The following is a 22,890-nucleotide window of genomic DNA, read 5'->3' on the forward strand; positions in this document are numbered from 1 at the left end:
AAACATTTTTTATTTATTTCTGAATCAACTTAAAAGTCACTTTTCAACTTTTTCAAGGAAATCTTTTTTTTTTTTTTTAAGATTTTATTTATTCATGAGAGAGACAGAGAGTTGGGGGGCAGGCAGAGACACAGGCAGAGGAAGAAGCAACTCGATCCCGGGTCTCCAGGATCATACCCTGGGCAGAAGGCAGGCGCTAAACCGCTGAGCCACCCAGGCTGCCCCTCGAGGAAATCTTTATGACACATAACTAATCAGTGATGAGGTGTTTAAGTTCATTAGCAAGTTCTTTGTGGCATCAAAATGGTTACTGCTTCTTTACTCAGATTATTTTTTTAGCTTTTCAGTTCTTTCTTGTGTAGTCAGTTTATCCATAAAGGTCATGGCCTAATTTTACATTTGATTTAGGTAATGCTAAATCTGTTATGTCTTATGTTATTTAAGATATCCTAGGACATATTAACAAAATATAAAACAAATGACTATATTGTTGAAGTATTCCTTTAAGTATGTGCTTGTCTTTGTTGCTTCTGGCTTTTTAGTGTTTTGCAGCTTTTCCCCCCTACCACTTTTTTTGTGTTTCATTGCAAAACTCAGCCTTTGAAACAAGGTGTATGCCTTTTTTATGTTTATCAGTCTTTCTCATGTTTATCAGTCACTCTGAAAATTTGAATTCCTAATATCAAGTGCACATGCTAATCTAAGGTTGCTCCTTTTTAGAAGTGAAAGAGTCTGAAGACATAACCTCTCTTTATAAAGATTAAAACAACTTGCTATAGCATTATTTATTAATTATTAATTTAATGTATCCTTGTGAAAATGCTATCACTTTAAAGTTCTTACCCACATATATATCCTTTCATTTCATAGAACATGGCCTGTTATTTAAAGTATTGTTATTTTGAGGCCTAAATGAAAAGCAGTGCCTTTTCTCCCATTCAGTAGTATCATCATCTTCATCACTGTTGCACTTGTGTTCTCATGAGACATTTGGCTGTATTGATTTCACCTTCTACTTTGTCGCAGAAGTGTTGCCCCTCAAAAAAAAAAGGTCAATACTACTATTTTAGCTTTTGTTTTCCTTCTTTAGGTAGAAGATGACAGATTATTGAGGTTGTCCCAAAGGAAGTTCTGTGCCAGCGGACCATATGTTGGTAAGCAAATGGCTATAAGTAGGAGCTGATGAATGAATTTGGATACCATAGGAGTAGTGTTTTAATAATTGTCCATTTTTTAATATATTTTTTTAAAGATTTTATTTATTTATTTGAGAGAGAGTGAGCAAAAGAGAGAGAGCACACGAGCAATAGTAGAGAGAGAGAGAGGAAGAAGGAGAAACAGACTTTGGTGCTGTGCAGGGAGCCTGACATGGGGCTCCATCCCAGGACCCCGGGATCATGACCTGAGCCAAAGGCAGACACTTAATTGATTGAGCCACCCAGGCACCCCCATTTTTAAATATTTTTAATAGAATTAAATAAAAACAAGGAAATGGTAATAAACTATAAATGAAATCTAGGAAATCAAAAAAGGAGATTCATGAGGTATTTGCAGTGTTTTGACATTCTTTGATTTTTGAAATTCCTTGTCTCTGTGTGATATTAGAAGCTATAAGGAATGAATTAGGATAGGAACACCCAAGAAGTAATGTCTTTGGCCTTAATCCCGAAAAGAAGCCTTGATGCACATTTGTGTTGGGCTAATTTTTCTTATTATTTTTTTAATTCTTGGGTGTGCTAAGTAAGTAAACAAGTAAATAAATAAAGCCCAGTGATTGTTTAGCATTATTATGTACTAACTAGTGTACTAAGCAGTATAACTAATCCTTATTACAGTCTCAGCAACCCCATTAGGTAGATACTATTATTTCCTTTTTACAAATGAGGGAGTTGAGGCATAGCTAGGGTCACCCATCTAATGAGCTGAAGGGTGGGAATTCACACAAAATGGTTGGATTCCATGAGTTTATACCTTTAGCCGCCACTCAACTCTGGTTTTTCAAATATTTCTACAGGCCATTGCTCAGGAAATTAAAACTATTTCTCTACACTTTCTCACCTCCTTTAAAACAATAATTCTTAATAAAGGGAATTGTGTATCAGAATCACCAGTATCTTTTCATGCTCTGCCGTCCAAAATATGATACTCTGTCCTAGGGTTAAGAGGTACAGCCTTCTATCCTTAACCTTCCTTAGCATTTAGAATTACTCTTTACATATGTCTGACAATCAGATGACAGGCTTATTATCCAAAAATAAATCCCCCCAGGTATCACAGTTTCTGTTTGCTGCCTCATACCAGTCTGCATGGTAGGACTGACAAGTTTGTAGTTTTTTCAAATACTTTGTGACCAGTATAGGCAGTATTAAAACCTGAAATATCCCACCGCTAGGAGGAAATTTTAATTTGTGGTTTAGCCTAATAGCATAAAGTTATATAACTTATTAAAATTGTTACATAAATGCATTGGGCAATGACTCTCTTCTGTTTGACATCTTAATTAAAAGTCTGTTTTGCTGTCTTATACCTTAAAGACAGTATGCTTCCTGCCTTACAAAAGCTTTAACTTTTAGCTATAACTTTTTAGTGATGGAATCCATCAGCTCCAGGGAATATCATGTCTATCACAGAAATAAAATCAACCCTTTAGTGTTTCAGCAGTATGTATATCTGTTAAGGGCTGCACCTTAGAATGTTTTTGAATGCTATGTGAGAGCTTTCGCCTACTTAAAAATTCTTTTAACAGTAAAATCATTACGGTCTCTATTGCTCTGTAAAGGGAAAACAACAGTTAAATTAAAATCACTATATTTGTGATACTACAACTGAATAAACTGTTCTGTTTTTTCAAGCTATTGTGGTTTTGTTAATAAATTCTCTATTCCTTTGCACTAATATTATTCAGATGACAGAAGAATTTATGTACCATTGAAAATTAGCTCTATACTTAATAGTTAGACTCAAGCTCAAGCTCATAGGTGGGACACCAGTCCTCTCTCTCCACCTTACCTTTTGTTTCTTCTAGTAACAAATTATTTTTCAAGTTTTTTCTTCGTTTCTTCTCTTGCTTAAGGAGAAGACTGTCCCCAGTGGATGGTTCCTATCACAATCTCTACTAGCGAAGATCCTAACCATGCCAAACTGAAAATTCTGATGGACAAGCCAGAGATGAATGTGGTTTTGAAAAATGTCAAACCAGACCAGTGGGTAAAGGTAAGTCCAGAAGTGGCCTAACCGTTTTTATCTGATCTAAATTAATTGATTTCTCTCACTCCCTTTATGTGCTTTATGGTTGGCTCTAAATTCTGCTTTTGTTTAGGCCATGACTTGCAAAGACAAAAACATTACTGAACTTTCCCGTGTGAAATTTAGGGCCAGTTTTCAAATAATATGGTTTAGATATCTTCCCTTGTGTCAGGTAAGGGAGTGGTAGATAAGCAGGTATTAAAGGGTAGGATCAAAGGGGAAAAAATAGTAGATTATGTGTAAAGTCACATTAATCAAAAGATGTGTAGTCTTGCAACTTCAAATTGCACTATCATTGTTTGTAATGAGGTGTTAACTTTGATGATGTTTTGTCATTATATATGCACAGCTATAATCAAGTGAGAGCAGACATATAATAATAAGTTTGTGTCACTGAAATGTGAAATTCCTATAACTGGTATTGGAAAAACATTTCACAAAAAAATAACAGATGGTAAAAAGGATTTTTCATTATTCTGTACTCTGTACCATTCATAATGAAAGTATCTCCTACACTTTTCTCCCAGTTATAGGTTCCTGAGAGGAATTATATATTGTCTCAGACATACGTGCTCTTCTGAAAGAAGAACCATTTCTCTCATTGTTTTAATACTGGAATACTATATTACTATTTGAAGTTACATCTGGAAAATTATGTAGCTGGGTACTTGGGTGGCTCAGTGGTTGAGGTTGGCCTTAGCTCAGGTAGTAATCCTGGGATCCCGGGATTAAGTCCTGTATCAGGCTTCCTGCACGGAGCCTGCTTCTCCCTCTGCCTGTGTTTCTGCCTCTCTCTCTCTTTCTCTCTCTCTGACTCTCATGAATAAATAAATAAAATCTTATTAAAAAAAAAAAAAAGAGGGCAGCCCGGGTGGCTCAGCGGTTTAGCGCTGCCTTGGCCCAGAGTCTGATCCTGGAGACCCGGGGTCAAGTCCCACATCAGGCTCCCTGCATGGAGCCTGCTTCTCTCTCTGCCTGTGTCTCTACCTCTCTGTCGCTCATGAATAAATAAATAAAATCTTTTTAATAAATAAATAATATTTATATATAAACAGTAAAATAATTATATCTTATACTGTTATTTTACATTTATTTTATTTTTTTTAAAGATTTATTTATTGATTGATTCAGAGAGAGCGAGAGAGAGGCAGAGACACAGGCAGAGGGAGAACCAGGCCCCATGCCGGAAGCCCGATGCGGGACTCGATCCTGGGTCTCCAGGATCACACCCCAGGCTGCAGGCGGCACTAAACTGCTGTGCCACCGGGGCTGCCCTTACCTTTATTTTTTTTTACTAAGACATTTTTTTTTTAAAGAGATTTTATTTATTTATTCATGAGAGACAGAGAGACAGAGACAGAGACAGAGATGCAGAGGGAGAAGCAGGCTCCATGCAGGGAGCCCGATGTGGGACTCGATCCTGGGGCCCCAAGATCACGCCCTGGGCTGAAGGCAGGAGCTAAACCGCTGAGGCACCCAGGGATGCCCTTATTTTATCTTTAAAGCATTTTGTATATAAATATCAAAAATAGGGACACCTGGGTGGCTCAGCAGTTGAGTGTCTGCCTTTGGCTCAGGGCGTGGTCCCAGAGGGGAGCCTGCTTCTCCCTCTGCCTATGTCTCTGCCTCTCTCTCTGTGTCTCTCATAAATAAATAAAATGTTTGATATATATATTATATATATGCATATATATATGGACATATATTGTTGGTAAATAAATAGCCTATAGAGAATAATCACAGTCCATGATTACTTCATTCCGCAAATCACATGAAATTACCTTTTAAATCCATATAATTCCTTAAAATCTAGGACCTGAGGAGCACCTGGGTGGCTCAGTCGTTAAGTGTCTGCCTTTGGCTCAGACCCTGGGATCCTGGGATTGAGCACCATGTCGGGGCTCCCTGCTTAGCAGGGAGTCTGCTTCTCCCTCTGCCCCTCCCCCTGCTTGTGCTCTTGCTCTTGTCCTCTCTCTCAAATAAATAAAATCTTTAAAAAATAATAAAGAATAGGGGGATCCCTGGGGGGCTCAGTGGTTTGGCTTCGGCCCAGGACATGATCCTGGAGTCCCGGGATCGACTCCCGTGTCAGGCTCCAGGCAGGAGCTTCTCCCTCTGCCTGTGTCTCTGCCTCTCGCTCTCTCTGTGTCTCTCATGAATAAATAAACAAAATCTTAAAATAATAATAATAATAATAAAGAATAAAAATTAAAAATCTAGGACCTGAGCATTGTTATTCTGTTGAGACTCTGACCTGAATAGGTGAATGTTTGTAAAAGCTTAGTCCTCCTTATAGATTCTACTGTGTCCACGTGCTCTTACATACAGTAAATATTTTCTGTAAACTTAAAACTGTCCACTTTGAGTAGAAATAGAAACTGGCCCATGTGACTCTTCCTCCCTATGTTCCTCCTCCTGTCTGTCTCTCTGGCTCCCACTATGACAAATTTCTGCTTTCCTCTGTCTGTTTTCATCTTTACAATGATTTCTTTTTTCTTTCTTTTCCTTCCTTCCTTCTTCCTTCCTTCCTTCCTTCCTTAGAGAGAGAGCACACAGGGCTTAGAGGGTGGGGGGAGAGGGAAAGAGAATCTTAGGAACACTCCAAGCTCAGTTTGGAGCCTTATATGGGGCTTGATCTCACAACTCTGAGATCATGACCTGAGCCGAAATCAAGAGCTAGATACTTAACCAACTGAGCCACCCAGGCACCCCATAACCAATTTCTATCTTTACGCATTATTTCCTATTCATCCCTGCCTGCATATGTGAGCTTTGTTTTCTTCCAGATATCGAAAACTAGAACACCTTTCATACCCGCTAAAGATTGCTTTAAAAATACAAAGGCAACGATTTTATTAATAATGCCCTTGGGTATCTTTTCAGTTAAACCTGGGAACAGTTGGGTTTTATCGGACCCAGTACAGCTCAGCCATGCTGGAAAGTTTATTACCAGGCATTCGTGACCTTTCTCTGCCCCCTGTGGATCGACTTGGATTACAGAATGACCTCTTCTCCTTGGTGAGCCTCTCTCAAGTAGTATGATGGATTTTGTTGATTAAAGGATTTTGTTTTTCCTGGAGTGTCTGACTGAAACATAATTAGAAGAATATGGTTCTTCCTGAAAGTTGAATGCCTTTTGGGACTGGAGCAAATGACTAATTATTAATTAACACGACAAGATTGAACCTTAATATAATTTACCAGAAACAAATCCCATCTCACTACTCCTAAGCCAGGTTTTGCAACTAAAACCATCCTTTGTAAGGCAAAAATTCTTTTCAGTAGAAATAGGTATGAGCCTTGAAGAAATTTCCTACTGATGTGGTTTTTTAAATAATTCAAAGTGATTTATATTTTTCTAAAATAGTGATTGTACTTTGCTGGAAATGTTTAGAATTTTTTAGTATTCCATTGCTACTCAAATAATAATAACCCATTAGCTTTAAAATTATATTTATATTTGGCTTTGTTCCAGAGAGGATTTAAATCAGCAATAAATAGTAGTATCTTTATGACTCCAACTTAGGTTAGATCATTTCCAGATGTCTTTGTGATAAAATTGTCAGATTCCTCTTAGTGTTCCTTTAAATTGGACTTGAAACTTTCCCTCCCCTCTGCAGTAACTGGTTTTGGATTCCTCCTTTGTATAAACACAGATTAGCATTGATGCACAAAACCTCACATCTGCTGATCTCATTGCTGAGAGAGACCTGTCCCAGGAGAGTGGTGTGTTTGTGCAGTTGGCTGCTGTAACAGAAGTTCTTTTTCCTAGTTCTATTAGTTAATTCTGAAAGGACTCTGAATTTGTAGTGCCTTCCAGTTTGCCTTCTTTTAGAAATGAGTAAAGGACAGGCTGAAGTTGACACAGTTTGCAGGTCCAGTTTTGAAAGAGCCTCTGTCAAAAACCAAAGCCCTAACTATGTTTGCATCTTTTCTGAAAGTATAAGGATTTTAAAAATAAAAGGCCCCAGAAGGCCCCAGAAACTGGATAGAAATAGGAAGCTATTTTTTTTTCTTTTCTTTCTCTTTTCTTTCTTTTCTTTCTTTCTCTTTCTTCTTTCTTTTTTTTTTTTTCTTTCTTTCTTTCTTTCTCTTTCTTCTTTCTTTTTTCTTTCTTTCTCATTGAAGTATAGTTGACACACAATGTTACATTAGTTTCCAGGTGTACAGCATAGTGATTCCACAAGTCTGTACATCATGCTGTGCTCACAAGTATAGCTACCATCTGTCACCAAACTGTACTTTTTTACGTGCCTCTTTTATAAATAGGGAAAAAGTAAATAAGGAATGTTGTCGTGATAGGATTTTTATTCTAATAATTTTCCTGAATTTATATAGTTTCATTTCCTTTAAATGAAAGAGATGAGTAACTAGCAGTAGATAATGCTGAAAATGCATGCTTGTGGTTTTGTTTTGTTTTGTTTTGTTTTTGTTTGAAGACTAGATTAATTTATGTTTTTTCCTATCCCAGGCTCGAGCTGGAATCATTAGCACTGTAGAGGTTCTAAAAGTCATGGAGGCTTTTGTGAATGAGCCCAATTATACTGTATGGAGCGACCTGAGCTGTAACCTGGGGATTCTCTCAACTCTCTTGTCCCACACAGACTTCTATGAGGAAATCCAGGAGTTTGTGAAAGATGTCTTTTCACCTATAGGGGAGAGACTGGGCTGGGACCCCAAACCCGGAGAAGGTAATGGATGTACTGAATGGGGAAAGAATTGATGAGAAATTGGTCCTTTTTAACTCAGTTGTGGTTAAGAGTATCAGTAACATCTTTGTATCTGCTGGATGTTACTAAATATTCAGCTCGCTAGAAATTAAATCTTAGGCCTTTTAAGTTTACTGGTAAAGTTACATGGGTCACAACATTGAAACAGTTGTGGTTATGTGTATTCACTGCTAAATATGATTTATAAACAACAAAAAATGGTGGAAAAAATCTTGTACACACTTCCAAAGGCCCATCTATAATTAAGAAAAGCTAAAGGGAATTTTGGCTTATTTTATTTATTATTACCATAAATACCAGGCACCTTATATGTACAACTTGTAAAGATACTGAGAGACAGTACCTGAACTAAGGAAGTTATTTCCTTTCTACATGTGTTCTTTCCTCTGATTACTTCTGTAATCATATATTTACTCTTTTGCTGTCATATAAATGTTAGGAATGGTGATTTTAAGGCTTTATATATAATTATTTTCTATCATCTGCAAATAACTAAAGATGGTATTTCCTCCTGAGCATTCTTGATCTAGGAGGAAGTCTTTGCAATAAGAAAAACAGAAACTAGGCAGCCCCCGTGGCGCAGCGGTTTAGCGCCGCCTACAGCTCGGGGTGTGATCCTGGAGACCCGGGATCGAGTCCCACATCAGGCTTCCTGCATGGAGCCTGCTTCTCCCTCTGCCTGTGTCTCTGTCTCTCTCTTCGCTCTCTCTCTGAATGAATAAATAAATAAATCTTAAAAAAAAAAAAGAAGCCAAAATGATATTTAAAAAAAGAAACAATTACCTAGAGCTCTATGTTTTCCCTTCATTGATTCAACAAATATTTATGCATCTAATAAATACCAGGTACTATGCTGGGACCTAGTGGTACAGCAGTGAAGAAAGCATTGCCCTGTGTGGCTTACATTCTAGTGGGAGACACAGCAAACTATTAAATATATGATATTTTAGGTGGCAACAGCCATCATGAAGAAAAATGTAGTTAGGTAAGGTAGGCAAAGAGGAGTAGGCCTATAGCTCATCAAGAGTGGTCAGGGCAGCAGTCACTCGTGATGAGGTGATATATGAGCATAAACAGAGACTTGTGAGAGAGAGCTGTAAGGCTACCTAAAGGGAAATGGTCCAGACAGACAGCAGCCAGTGCAAAAGAATGCTTGGGTTGTTCAAGGAATAACAACTAGCTAGTTAGGTCAGGACAGAGTAAGTGAGGGAGACAGGGAGTGGGAAGCAGTTCAGCTCCTGTAGGACCTATGGGACCTAGTACAACATTTTGGATTTTCATAGTTACTGGTGTGAGAAACAAATTTGAGAGTTAAGCAGAAGAACATGACTGGATGTACTCAGCTGTGTGAAAACCAAACTGGAGTGGGGAGACAAGAAGAGCAGAGAGACAAGTTACAAAGCTGTTTCAATAATCCAATTGAGGCACTAATTGCGGCTTGCAACTAGGTGATAAATTTAGCATGTGTTTTGAAGGTAGAATTGAACTATTGAGTGGTGGGACTGAGTGTGGTGGAGTAAGAGGAGCCACCACATTCTGGCCTGAAGACTGGAGGAGTGAATTTGTCATATACAGGAATGGGGAAGACTGCCATAGAAGCAGGCTGGGGGGCAGAGGGAGTCAGGAGTTGGGTTATAGACATGTGAAATTTGAGGTCCTTTTAGACATCCAGGTGGAAAGTATCATGCCTAGAGGTCTAGGCTGAATAAATCCTGCTAATGTGTAGATGGTATTTGCAGCCATGAGACTGAATGAGATCACATAGGGTCTGAATGCAGGTGGAGAGAAGAAAGGTCTGAGGACTAGGTCCTAGACTAGACTAGGATTTGGAGATTGGATGGAAGAGGAAGGATCAGCAGGGAACACTGACCAGTGAGGTGGAGAGTCAGGAGGGAGAAGATGTCCCCAATGTCTTAAGAAGCAATGCAGCAGGAGTTATTCACCATGACAGATGCTGCTCTGAGTCAGGCAAGATGAAGGAGAATTGATGATTACATTGGCTGATTTTGTGGAGTGGTGGAGAACAGTTGTGAGTCTCCAGACTATAGGGGAACAAGTTTTTAAAGGAGTTTTGCTGAAAAGGGGACAGTCTGGAGAGAGAGGGGTCAGTGGAGGCTTTTTTTTTTTTTTAATAAAGTGAAAAGGGCTTTTTTTTTTTTTAGATTGATTTTATTTATTTGAGAGAGAGAGAGAGAGTACAAAGGGAGAGTGAGAGGGAGGAGCAGACCCTGCTAAGCAGAGAACTTGATGTGGACCCTAAGATCATGACCCGAGCCAAAGGCAGACAGATGTTTAACTGACTGAGCCACCCAGGCACCTAAAGTGGGAGATTTTATAACATGTTTTTGTGCTGATGACAGTGATGGAGTAGTAATAGAAAAATTCGTGATGTGAAAGAGGGGAGAGTAATTGTTAGAGCAATGGCCAAGTGACCAAGAGGAGTCAGGAGTTGGCTGTAGACAGGAGCACAGATCCCTAGAAACAGGACAGGAGGGGATATGTGGAGACAGATACAGGCAAACACTAGATGTTGTACTTCTTTTCATGGTGATAATATGTAAAAATTTTTGGGCTCAAAAAACCCTTTATTAAATAGGGAGAATATCTTTAGTTTTCTAGTTTTATAGATGGAAAAGTCAAACAGCAAAATAACAAAACATTGCCTTGCATCACATAGCAAGTCAGTACCCGAGCCAGAATTATAATTTGGTTCTTCACTAATGTCCTATTGTGTTATCTATTGATTTCCTGTGGTTTTCTTAAACTTTTACTGAGTTATGATTTAAGTGTAGCAAAATGAACAATTTAAATGTTATAGTTTAGCAACTTTTGAAAAATGCATACACCGAAGGAGGTTGCCTCAGGGCCCCTTCCCAATCAGTCCCTGCCACTCAGGTACCCCCGACCCATCCCCTGCAGGCAAACACTGTTCTGCCTTCTTTCACCCTAGATTAATATTACCCTTTCTAGAGCTTTATATAAATGGAATCCTGATAGATATATTTTTTCTTACATCTAGCTTCCCTTGATCAATTTAATGTGCTTGAGATACATTCAGGTGTTCATTCCTTTTTACAGCATAGTGGTATTCATTGTATGAATATACCGCGACTCATCTGTCCATTTTGGTATTGCAATCCATCATTTCTTGTTTACTTTTTTTTTAGATATAATCAATAGATCATAAAATGGACCTTTTAAAAGTATATAACTCAGTCTTTTTTGTTTTGTTCACAAGGTTGCACAACCATCACCACCGTCTAATTCCAGCACAATTTCTTTAGCCTCAAAAGAAACTCCATATCCATTGGTAGTCACTCCCCATTCCCTGGCAGCCTCCATCCCTGGCAACCACTAATCTGCTTTCTACTCTGGGCATTTCATATCAGTGGACTCCTACCCCATGTAGCTTTTTGTGTCTCAGTTTTTCACTTAGCAGAATGTTTCCAAGGTTCATCCATGTTGCAATGTATATCAGTACTGCATTTCTTTTTACCTGAATAATATTCTCTGGTATGGATATGCCACATTTTGTGTATTCATCACTTGATGGATGTTTGGATGGTTTCTACGTTTTGATAATTGTGAATGCTGCTATGAACATAATGTATACAAGTTTTTGTGTGGACATAGTTTTCATTTCTTTGGGGTATATACCTAAGAGCGGAATTGCTGGATCATACGATAACTCTATTATTAACCTCTTTAGGAATTGCCAGGTTGTTTTTCAAAGGGGCCCCAACATTTTACATTTCCACCAGCAACGTATGAGGGTTCTAATTTCTCCACATCTTTGACAATGCTTGTTGTTGTCTGCCTTTTTCAGTCATCTAGTGGTTATGAAGTGGCATCTCATTGTGGCTTTGATTTGCATTTCCCTAATGACCAATCTTGAACATGTCTTTGTGTGCTTATTGTGTATTTATGCATCTTTGGAGTAAATAGATCCATCAGAGGTTGATTTTTAAAATCTGAGATCTCAGTTTATTATACATAGCATACTAGTTCTGTATGTATTCTCTGAATCTTGGGTCAAAACTGCATGATCTAAACCTGTTTCTTTCACATATAATCCTTAGCAGTGTAATTACCTGGATGTAGTGAACATTTGACAAATTCAGGTAGTTGGCAATTATAGACAAAGCCAGCAAATTTATTTGCTTATCTAGTCTGTTTAGCACTTCACTCTTATGACTTGAATAATGTAAATCAGGTGTTCTCTCAAGTACTAAGGTAATTGATTGTGTTTGTTCAAGATGGTAGACATGGGGCATCCTGGGTGGCTCAGCGGTTTGGCGCCGCCTTCGGCCTGGGGTGTGATCCTGGAGGCCCAAGGTCAAGTCCCACGTCAGGTTCCTTGCATGGACCCTGCTTCTTCCTCTGCCTGTGCCTCTCTGTGTCTCTCATGATTAAATAAATCTTTTTCAAAAAAATGTAGACATGGTATAACACAGTTATAAAATAGCCAGGTGGTATATTTGTGAAAACAGGATTTTTAAGCAGTTTCGTGTCTCTTTTACTTCTTGATCAGGTCATCTAGATGCACTCCTGAGGGGCTTGGTTCTGGGCAAACTAGGAAAAGCAGGACATAAGGCAACGTTAGAAGAAGCCCGTCGTCGGTTTAAGGACCATGTAGAAGGGAAACAGATTCTCTCCGCTGACCTGAGGAGTCCTGTAGGTTTTCATGATAAATAACCTTGATTTCTAAGTGACTGCATCATTCTATGTATAGTGTGAAATGTATTTAATGGTAACCAAAAATGACCTAAGTACTGACCCACAAATCTTGTCTGACTCTGATTTAATATCTGCTGTTTAAGTTTGTAGCCAGCTTCTCATTTGTTTAAAGTTTTTCAGACCACACTCTGGTGCTGAAAGGTGATCATCAGTGCACATTTCCCTGAGAGAGGTGATGTGTGCTGCTGTTACTTACTACATGCCATCTACCTTTCTGGTTTTCAATGTGGGCTCTAAGCTCTTTGCCACAATTTGTATGTAATATCCACACATAGCTTTCTGTCTGTTCTTAACATTAGACTATTTGAAACAAGATACATTTCATCAGATGCCTTCTTTTTTGTTCGTGTATTCTCTTGTAGGTCTATCTGACCGTTTTGAAGCATGGTGATGGCACTACCTTAGACATTATGCTAAAGGTGAGTAAATTTGGAAAGGGCTCCCATTTTCTCCTATTGAACTTGGATTGACACAGAGATTATGAGCTTTAGGTGGTTAAAATGCTGAGCAAAAGAAATACATGCAGATATGCGTATTGCAGACAGGCAAATACTAAGAAACTATGGGAGGGGCACCTGGGTGGCTCAGTCGGTTAAACATCTGACTCTTGATTTTTGGCTCCGGTCATGATTCCAGGGTTGTTAGTTGGAGCCCTGTGTTGGGCTCTATGCTCAGCAAGAGTCTGCTTAGGATTCTCTCTCTCGCTTTCTCTCTCTCTCTCTCTCAAAAAGAAAAGAAACTATGGGAGAAATATAAAATGTCTGTTCATACATACTATATCAATACGATGCCAAAAGTTATCTGATATTTTCACTTTCATAAGTTTATGCATCTTAAATCTAAAAACTGAAGTGTTCATTTTGATTAACACATTCTTAAAATGTTTCCCTTCAGTGTAAACTTACTAGGGTTCTTCCCATTTTAAAGAAAAGGTTTGTGTCTGTACTTAGAAAGGGGATAAATGATCAGGCGTCTCAAGGGTTTGAGCTTTGCCAGTGCCTTTTATGAATGGACAAGAAATTAATTGACCTGCTTGCATTGGCTCTGTAGTTTTCCCAGTGTGGTTGGCATATAATTAAACTGTAGGGCAGCCCTGGTGGCTCAGTGGTTTAGCGCCGCCTTCAGCCCAGGGCAAGATCCTGGAGACCTGGGATCGAGTCCCATGTCAGGCTCCCTGCATGGAGCCTGCTTCTTCCTCTGCCTGTGTCTCTGCCTCTCTCTACCTCATGAATAAATAGAATAAATAGATAAAATCTTTAAAAATCTAAAAAAATCTTTTAAAAAATAAATAAAAGAAAAAAATTAAAAAAAAAAAAACTGTAGTACTGGGTCACCTGGGTGGCTCAGTCAGTTAAGCAGCTGCCTTCAGCTCAGGTCTGATCCCAGGGTACTGGAATCAAGTCCCACGTTGGGCTCCCTGCTCATTAAGGAGTCTGCTTTTCCCTCTGCCCCTCCTCCTGACTCATGCATGCTCCCTCACTCTCTCTCTCTCTCTCAAATAAATAAAATCTTAAATAAATAAATAAATAAATTAGTTAATTAATTAATAATCATCTCTGATACTAATGCTATGGAACAAGTGCTGTCGCCAGTCCCCCTGCCCATGTAGTTACCAATCTAAGAAATCACTTGACTATTCTAGTTGCATCAGAGATGAAGGGAGCTGAATCTATTACCATCAACTAAAATTTGCAAAATGTACCTAGATACCTAAATTATCTGTCAAACCTATAAAGCCCATTCATTTAAAGACCTGTGTTTAAGGGGGTAACAAACAGAACAAAAATGGGATGGGATGTTCTTTACTTTCATCTTTAATGTATTAAGAACACTTTTCTGGGGTGCCTGGGTTGTTCAGTTGGTTAAGCATCTGCCTTTGGCTCAGGTCATGGTCCCAGGGTCCCAGGATCAAGTCCCGTGCCCCTTCCCCCTGCTCCTGATCTCTCCACTGGCTCTCTCATTATCTCTCTCTCTCTCAAATAAATAAAATCTTTAAAAGAAAAAAAAAAGAATACTTTTCTAATCTCAAGTGGATCAGAATTGCAAATATAATTTCTAATTTATTAGTTTTAAACATATTTAAATGATTAGAATATTTTGAAAAATATAAACTTTAAGAAACTCAAAATGTACCTCTTTAACTACTGATCTTGTACAAGATTTTCCTTTCTAATAATATAAAAATTATACTTTGGTTTTACCTTTCAATTAAATGACATTGAAGTCCCTTCTCATTCTTAATATTCTATGAACCTGTGCAATGTAAATCATTCATATGAAATCAGTATTTGTGGGTTTTGCCTTTTCCATCAAACTATGGAACAGGTAGAGGTTCTGGAATTCTTGTGACAAATAACCTTGACATTTTCATGTCCTGGCATACATTAAAGAACTTACACTAGTATGTATATTTAATAAGTGTTTGCATCTATTTAACACAAGTGAGTTGGCTTTACTAATTCTGCTTTACTAAAGGAAGAGCTCTAATGAAGGCCAAATTAGATTTCTTCAAGGAACCAGTTGATGGAGATGAGGAGGATTGTTTTCTATCGGTAATTTAGGAATAATGAGGCAGGATAAAAAAATAATAATAACCTGTATTTCAAAGTATATTTGGAACATAGTGTTATGGTGCCATCTAGTGGACTAGTGTAACAGGTTCTCCTCAGGGAGAACCATGCTTCCTGAAAGCCGGAGTTCAGACCTTGAATATTGGAGCTGAAAAGGACCTTAGAAGTTATCTGTCCACCCCACTCATTTTACAGATGGGGAAACGGAGATCTGGAGAGGTTAAGGACTTATTCAAGATCACACAGCTAGTTAGAGGCAAAACTGGGACTAGAAAACCCAAGTCTCCTGATTTCCTATTCATTTTACTTCACTGCTTCTCAAAAGAGTCCAAAGGAAATAAGAGGAAACTGGGACCTGTGATGGGGTCTACAGACACTGGTCAGTGTAAAATCTTCAGTGGGACAAAAGGTCAAGAGAGTCTATAGATTAAGTTGTCTTAGAAAGGTATCTCATATTCCCTTCTAATTCTAATTTTTAAATGTATAATGTTTTGCTTCTGATGATTAAAAAAAAAGACTTGATATATTCATTACGGAAGATTTAGAGACTAGAAAAGTAGAAAGAAAATAAAACTTACCTGTAATTTAAAAATTTTTTAAAGGTCACAAAACAGCAGATATAAGATGATCTTATTTCCAATTTGGCAATGTACCTCTCATAATAATTTAGTTTTTTCTTTATGCTTCTCTGTTTTCCTCATTTTCTGCATTTGGCATGTGCTGATTTAAAAATGTGATGATACAGAATCCCACTGATCAGATGGGATTAATGAATCCCACTGAATGAATTAATATTAACATTTATTTTTTACTATTAGAAATTAAGTTGATGACCTTCAGTGATATTAGTGATGATTAGTTTGTTCATCTAACATAGAACATTAGGCAGACATCATACCCGTCAGATCTTGATGTTAAACTGCTCAGAACTGATGACAAGCCATTCACATCACTTACATTTAGTGACGTACTGTAATGGCATATGACAACTATAATGCCTGCCTGAACATCTTGAATAGTTATTATATTTTGTTAATTTCATACTCTGCAATCACAGCCAGTGAGAACATAGAGCAAAAGTATCACCTTATTGAGGGAAAAGCTCACATAAGCATTTGCATAACTTCTAGGGGAGAGTTAACTGTGTCTCTATCCTTATTTTTTCACTGTAGCTCCACAAACAAGCAGATATGCAAGAAGAGAAAAACCGAATTGAAAGAGTCCTTGGGGCTACTCTTTCACCTGAATTGATTCAGAAAGTCCTCACGTTTGCACTTTCAGTAAGTCACAATGAAAACTGCTTATGGAGGTGCCACTGATCTGTGGCAACTGTCTTTGATTCAGTGTCTTCTTGATCTGCTTTAACCTTAAACTAAGGCTTCCTCTTCATCTGGGGAAAATGAAATGGGCTTCTGTTACTGACCTATCTCCCTCTAATGTTAAGAATCAGAATACTTGGAAGCAGAAATAAACTGGAAAGGCTATTTATCCCTGTAACTACTTTGTCTCTTCCTTTCTTTACCCAGTAGGAACCCAAGCAAGTATCTATTGAGCAGCCTGTTTATACTTCTCTCAGTGCTTCATTCTCAGTTTGGCTGGTCTTTAGGTGAAACATTTGCCTCTTTGCTGGAAGCTTCTGGTGCTAGTCATTCCTAAAACAGAGAATGAGGGTCTTCAGTGTAATTGCTTGGGTACCTCAAAAGCATCTGCTCTTTCTTGTATCAGAAGATGTTTTGAATACAAGTAGACTTTTAGTTCTCTTTCTATTTTTAGGAAGAGGTACGTCCACAGGACACTGTATCGGTAATTGGTGGAGTAGCTGGAGGCAGCAAGCATGGAAGGAAGGCTGCTTGGAAATTTATAAAAGACAACTGGGAAGAACTTTATAATCGATACCAGGGAGGATTCTTAATATCCAGACTAATAAAGGTATGTGAAGATTTTTATTTTGAATAGCTGGTTTATCATGGATGTTATTTAGAGACATCCATGACTCACTAGGCTTATAGATTACATTCTTTGCTGTTTAAGAGTTTCTTTTTTTTTAAAAAAAAGAAAAGGTTTCTTTAAATAGTTATTAGCTTTATTAAAGGGCTTATCCATCACCCATCCTGCATCCTCTAGAATATTCTAAAGTTGGGAGAGAATAGAATGATTCATTTTTAGAGTAAATGGAATTTAATTCCTAGCCTCTTTTGCATTTACTATACACCGTTGTTTTTTCAGCTATCAGTTGAGGGATTTGCAGTTGATAAAATGGCTGGAGAAGTTAAGGTAAGCAAAGTGCTGTTTACTTTTTATTTTTCAAGCTAGTAAGTAAAAACACTAATGAACCAAATTGTAATCATACAGTGTTGGGCTAATGTTGTATTAATCCTTGTTTTTGCTTGGAAAAAGACAGGGTTGTGTCTTTAATGCTTGAAGAATATGGGTTTGGAGTCATCTTTGAGGGCATCGAAATATGGTTGAAAGAACGTGGACCTTGGAATCAGTTGATATGAATAGGATTCTGTGCCCTACCCTATGTTAACTATGTGACTTCAAGCAAGTTTTTAACCTCTGTGAGCTCCCTGTGTCTCCTCATCCATAAAATGGGATGATAATAAAATTGTTATTTAAAGTAACTAACATAGTGGGACTGGAACAGAATAGTAGGTCCTTGATAATGATTCTTGTTTCCTTTCTAATAACCTTCATAGGTCTGTCATATGCACAGGGAGACCAGGTGCTACGTAGGGACTCTTAGCCTTTACAAAGGATAATAATTATGTGATAAAGTTCAGCATTTGAGGAACAAATCTACACTGATTAGGACCATCTTAACTTTAAGCCTTCCGTTGCATTTAATTGGGAAGTACTTTTGAAGTGTCACTTTCACCTTCACCTTGGAGGCAATGGGGTTATGAGGTGTGAATTTGGAAGTTCTGAGAGCTATAGTGTTACTTCATTCACTCTGCAAACCATTGCTAGGAATAAGATTTTAAGATTTCAGATCTTGGGATGCCTGGGTGGCTCAGCGGTTGAGTGTCTGCCTTCGGCCCAGGGCATGATCCTGGAGTCCCAGGATCCAGTCCCACGTTGGGCTCCCTGCATGGAGCCTGCTTCTCCCTCTGCCTGTGTCTCTGCCTTTCTTTCATTCTCTCAATAAATAAATAAATAAATAAATCTTAAAAAAAAAGATTTCAGATCTTGAGAAAACAGTGAAAGACTTGATCTCTGCCTTCATTTAGTTTACATCGTATATTATGCAAACAGTTCCTTTATCGTAAAGGATATACATACTCTGAAGGAGAAGTATATATATTGGGTTTGGACGGAAAGGGCAGTGAGTGGCCAAGCTGAGGCTGGTTAGATAGGTAGAGGCCAGACTATGGAGGGCCTAGTAATCCATATTAAAACTTTCCTAACATGGGACACCTGGGTGGCTCAGTGGTTGAGCATCTACCTTTGGCTTGGGACATGATCCTGGGGTCCTGGGATTGAGTCCTGCATCAGGTTGTCTGAGAGGAGCCTGCTTCTCCCTCTGCCTGTGTATCTGCCTCTCTGTCTCTGATGAATAAATAAATAAAATCTTAAAACAAAACAAAACAAAACAAAACTTTCCTAATAGTGGAAAACCCTTGAATTACTTATAAACAGTGAGGAGTTAATGTGATTTGTATGATAAAAATTTCAGTCTGGCTGCAGTGTGGAATGGGGAAGGGAAGATAGATGTTGATGCTAACTCTTCAAGCAAGAATGATAAAGTAGCTTGAGGGAAATGGAGTAATGAAATCCAGGGGCTTGATTTTGTTAATCTTTAATTCAACAAATATTTACTCTGTGTTGTGAACATACCTGGCAGAGGAAGAAGAAAGAGTGGAGGATAATTCCCTAATTCCCAGGTTTCTTATTATGTAAATAGTAGTGCTATTTGTTGAGATGGAATGAGGGGAAGTCCTGTATCTTACTCAGGCTCTAAGGAGCCTTGGAGCAGGAGCCATTGTCATCTTTGTGAATAAAATAAGGTTATTGATTTCTAAAAGTTACAGACTTAATTAATCTGATGAATTAGTCATTCTCACTTTTACACCTGTGATGACTAGTTCAAAGTAAAGACCCCCCATCCTTTTGCTGGTTGGTGTTTAAAAGCTGCTTTGTTTTCATTTTTTTAGATTTTATTTATTTCAGAGAGAGAGTGAGACAGTGTATAGGAGGAGGGGCAAAGTGAGAAAATAGAATCTCAAGCTCACTCCCCACTGAGCATGGAACCCAACTCAGGACTTGATCCCAGAATCCCAAGATTGTGACTTGAACCTAAATCAAGAGTCAGACACTTAACCAACTGAGCCACCCAGGTGCCCCAAGAGTTGCTTTGTTTTCTGTGAAATGTGGTATACTTCATTAGAAAATAGTTTTATTGTATGAAAAATGTGAGTCTCTGGAGCAGCAATCAGACCTTTCTAGTTTTATCATCCTTCACAAATTAATCTCTATTAGAAGCAGCCTGAATGTGTTTTGAGTCTTTAAGGACTCTGCCTACCAACTATTATGTTAACAGTTTGTGTAGGTTTCTCTTAAATCTTCTGGAGTAAATATTTTCTCATAAATGAGAAAATGGAGCAGTTAATTTACTCAAAGTCATAGGCTAATACATGATTGAGCCTAGATTTGATCCCAAGCCTAATTCCAAAACCTACACTAACTACTAATGATGAATCAATCTAAAAGAAAGGCGATAGATTCTATCTCTTTATTAACTTTTGTTTCAAAAAAAAAAAAACAACTTTTGTTTCCATTTTAAGCATATATTTGGAGAAGAATCCCTGTATTCAGGTCCAAGGAGCTGCTTGTTTTCTTTTAGCCTTAGAATGGCAGTGGTATATTTTCATGATTGAAGCAATTTTTTTTTTATGATAGTCACAGAGAGAGAGAGAGAGAGGCAGAGACATAGGCAGAGGGAGAAGCAGGCTCCATGCACTGGGAGCCCAACGTGGGATTCGATCCTGGGTCTCCAGGATCAGGCCTTGGGCCAAAGGCAGGCGCCAAACTGCTGCGCCACCCAGAGATCCCTGATTGAAGCTTTTGAATCCCTTACAGAAGAGTGTTTTTTCATGACCTGTGATATTATTACATCCTTACTATTGCTAGTAATGATCCTGCATTCTGGGCTGTTTTATAACAGGCTTTCTTCGAGAGTCATCCGGCTCCTTCAGCTGAACGCACCATCCAGCAGTGTTGTGAAAATATCCTGCTGAATGCTGCTTGGCTAAAGCGAGATGCTGAGAGCATTCACCAGTACCTCCTTCAGCGAAAGGCCTCACCACCTACAGCGTGAGCCCTTAGGCGCCACCACTGCGGTTCTGCTGCTTGGCTGTGGGGGGGAATAAGGTGGGGCTACCGAACAGCTGATTCACATGCCGAGAATTTGGAGTCTTCTTTCAAACCAGTGGGGGTTGGACAATGAATGTAGTTAACTGGTTCCTGCTCACACTCCAGAATTAAATTCTATTGAAAAAAGGAAAATCAGCAATTCAGCAAAAAAAATAAAAATAAAATAAAAAATAAAAAATGTAAATATGATAGTAATAAAATAGAGCATAACGAAACTGTGAAACTTCCCAAAGCCTTGTCAGTGGTTAAAAGTATTTAACACTCTCCTGTTCATGACAGATGTTCTGTTTTTATAACCTACCAAAAGGAAACTAGAGGCTTCTGGGTGAAGAAGATTTTTTTGTGAAGTGGGTTCTGCAAGCAGCCTACAAGCCAAGGGTAGTGTCCATTGCTGGGAATGGTTAAACGTGAAAGGCTGATAGCTGGTATAACATAGAGTCTGTGCATAAATCCAAGTGTTTTTTGGTTTTGGGGTTGTTTTTTCTTTTTTTTTTTCCCCCCCTGGGGATTTTTGTTTTGTTTTATTTTTTTTTTTTTTTTGTCCTCTTTTTTTTTTTTTTGGCATGGGGACTGATCAGGAAGATGTATTTTCCTGCGTAACTCAATCTGAACCAAGGATCGTAATTCTCCATGCCTTCCCTTCTGTGTGATACCCACCCCTGGCCAAAAAGAAAAAAATGTTAAAAAAACAAACCAAACCTATCCTGGTCTGGGTTTTTTCCTCCTCTTAGTTCCACCCCCAACCTCCACCCCCGGTGTCCTTCTTAGAGATAAAGTAATAATAAGGAAACATCTTTTATAGCCACATTAAATAAGAGAAACTGATATACATTATTTTTTCTTTCTTTTTTAAGATAACTTTTAAGAACCCTGAGATGCAGATAGGTGAGACATAGAAACGAAAGGGTTTTCAGCCAGGCTGTCCTGAAGGAATTATTCTGCTTTTTAAAAAAAATAAAAAATAAAAAAAAGGTTTTAGTCATCCGACAGGCCAATGGTTAAACCTCTTCGTGACAGTATCAACACTGGTTTCTCCTGCTTCATCGTGGACATGTGAGAAGCCAGTGGCAACCACTGCAGGGCCGTGTAGTAGTGGTGACTGGATAGAGCAGCAAAGACCACAGCCTGTGTGTGCCACTCTTTGCTTTAACAGAGTATCCTACTAACAAGCCTGGCCTACCTGATCCAGTGAGTTTTAACTCTACACCTCATTGCTTTCCTCAGCCCGACCTTTTTTTTCCTTTTCTTTCTTTTTCCTCTTCTTTTTATTTTTCTTTTAAAAAATATTTGTTTTGTGTTATTAACAGGTATTTCATATTTGGTGTGGCTTAACTGTATTTCAGAAGGTCATCAGATTGTGAGACTGCTTCCTTGAAACATTTTTGTGCTATTGTTTTAAAAAAATAATAATTAAAAAACAGTTGGCGTTAATAAAAATGTCAATGTGAAATTGATGTCCTGATTTCTTTTATTCTCTTTAATAAGAAACTATAAATTTTTCTTCCATTTACTAGAATTATAAGAAATTTTACCACCGTGGGATTTTTTTGAGTCTTAAGAAAATCCAGTTTCTGAATTCCTTAATGATTAATACCTAAACAGAAAAATATTCCTTCTAAATTCATTCTGGATGCTCAGAAATCTCTTAGAGATCCTTAGAGTCAGGATTCAGGAGTTAACTTGAGACTTACCAGTACTCATTTTTGAGGCTTTCCTGTCCAGGAACCACTCTCAGCACTGGTGGACGCCATCTAGGCATGAGCTTAAAGCACCAGCAAAGGAGGGACACCAGAAAGATGGAGGGGGAAAAATCTGCTTTATTAAAGAACTCAAAAGGTACCTGGCTGGATTGTGTGACTTTTGATCTCTGGGTCCTGAGTTCAAGCCCCATGTTGGGTGTGGATCTTTCTTAAAATAAAAAACATTAAAAAAAAAACTCACAAGTTTATAATTAGAAGTTCTAGAAGGTATTTCAGTTTCAGCATCCATGCAAGTTTTGTGTTTAGTAGTTTGAATTATGCTGGGGCAGAGGTTGTACAGGAGATCTTCAGTGTCCCCTTCAGAGCTGCTCTCCATCCTGTTCTGTGCCCTAGGAGCAGTTGGCCCATATGGACTGCATTAACTGCTCCTTTGTCCTCTGACTTCATGGGTTGTGTTGATTCAATCAGTAATACCTTCAAGCTCAAAAGGCACATTCCCCAGGTTTTGTCATCGCCCGGTGACATCGCCAGAAA

General features: G+C 38.3%; 1 protein-coding gene across 1 annotated transcript in view; it reads left to right on the forward strand.

Annotated features, from left to right (window-relative positions):
* The window catches only part of NPEPPS (aminopeptidase puromycin sensitive), a 101,561-nt gene extending 79,455 nt beyond the window's left edge, over positions 1-22,106 (forward strand). The window contains exons 14-23 of the mRNA XM_072747388.1: positions 1,091-1,154; positions 3,074-3,213; positions 6,130-6,264; positions 7,718-7,937; positions 12,508-12,650; positions 13,076-13,132; positions 16,456-16,563; positions 17,057-17,212; positions 17,510-17,557; positions 20,448-22,106. Coding sequence (XP_072603489.1) covers positions 1,091-1,154; positions 3,074-3,213; positions 6,130-6,264; positions 7,718-7,937; positions 12,508-12,650; positions 13,076-13,132; positions 16,456-16,563; positions 17,057-17,212; positions 17,510-17,557; positions 20,448-20,600 — 1,224 coding nt within the window. The 3' untranslated portion in view covers positions 20,601-22,106. The remainder of the gene's footprint in view (positions 1-1,090; positions 1,155-3,073; positions 3,214-6,129; positions 6,265-7,717; positions 7,938-12,507; positions 12,651-13,075; positions 13,133-16,455; positions 16,564-17,056; positions 17,213-17,509; positions 17,558-20,447) is intronic.
* Positions 22,107-22,890: the final 784 nt, after the last annotated feature.

The sequence above is a fragment of the Vulpes vulpes genome, chromosome 2 (assembly GCF_048418805.1).
Source record: "Vulpes vulpes isolate BD-2025 chromosome 2, VulVul3, whole genome shotgun sequence".
NCBI lineage: Eukaryota > Metazoa > Chordata > Mammalia > Carnivora > Canidae > Vulpes > Vulpes vulpes.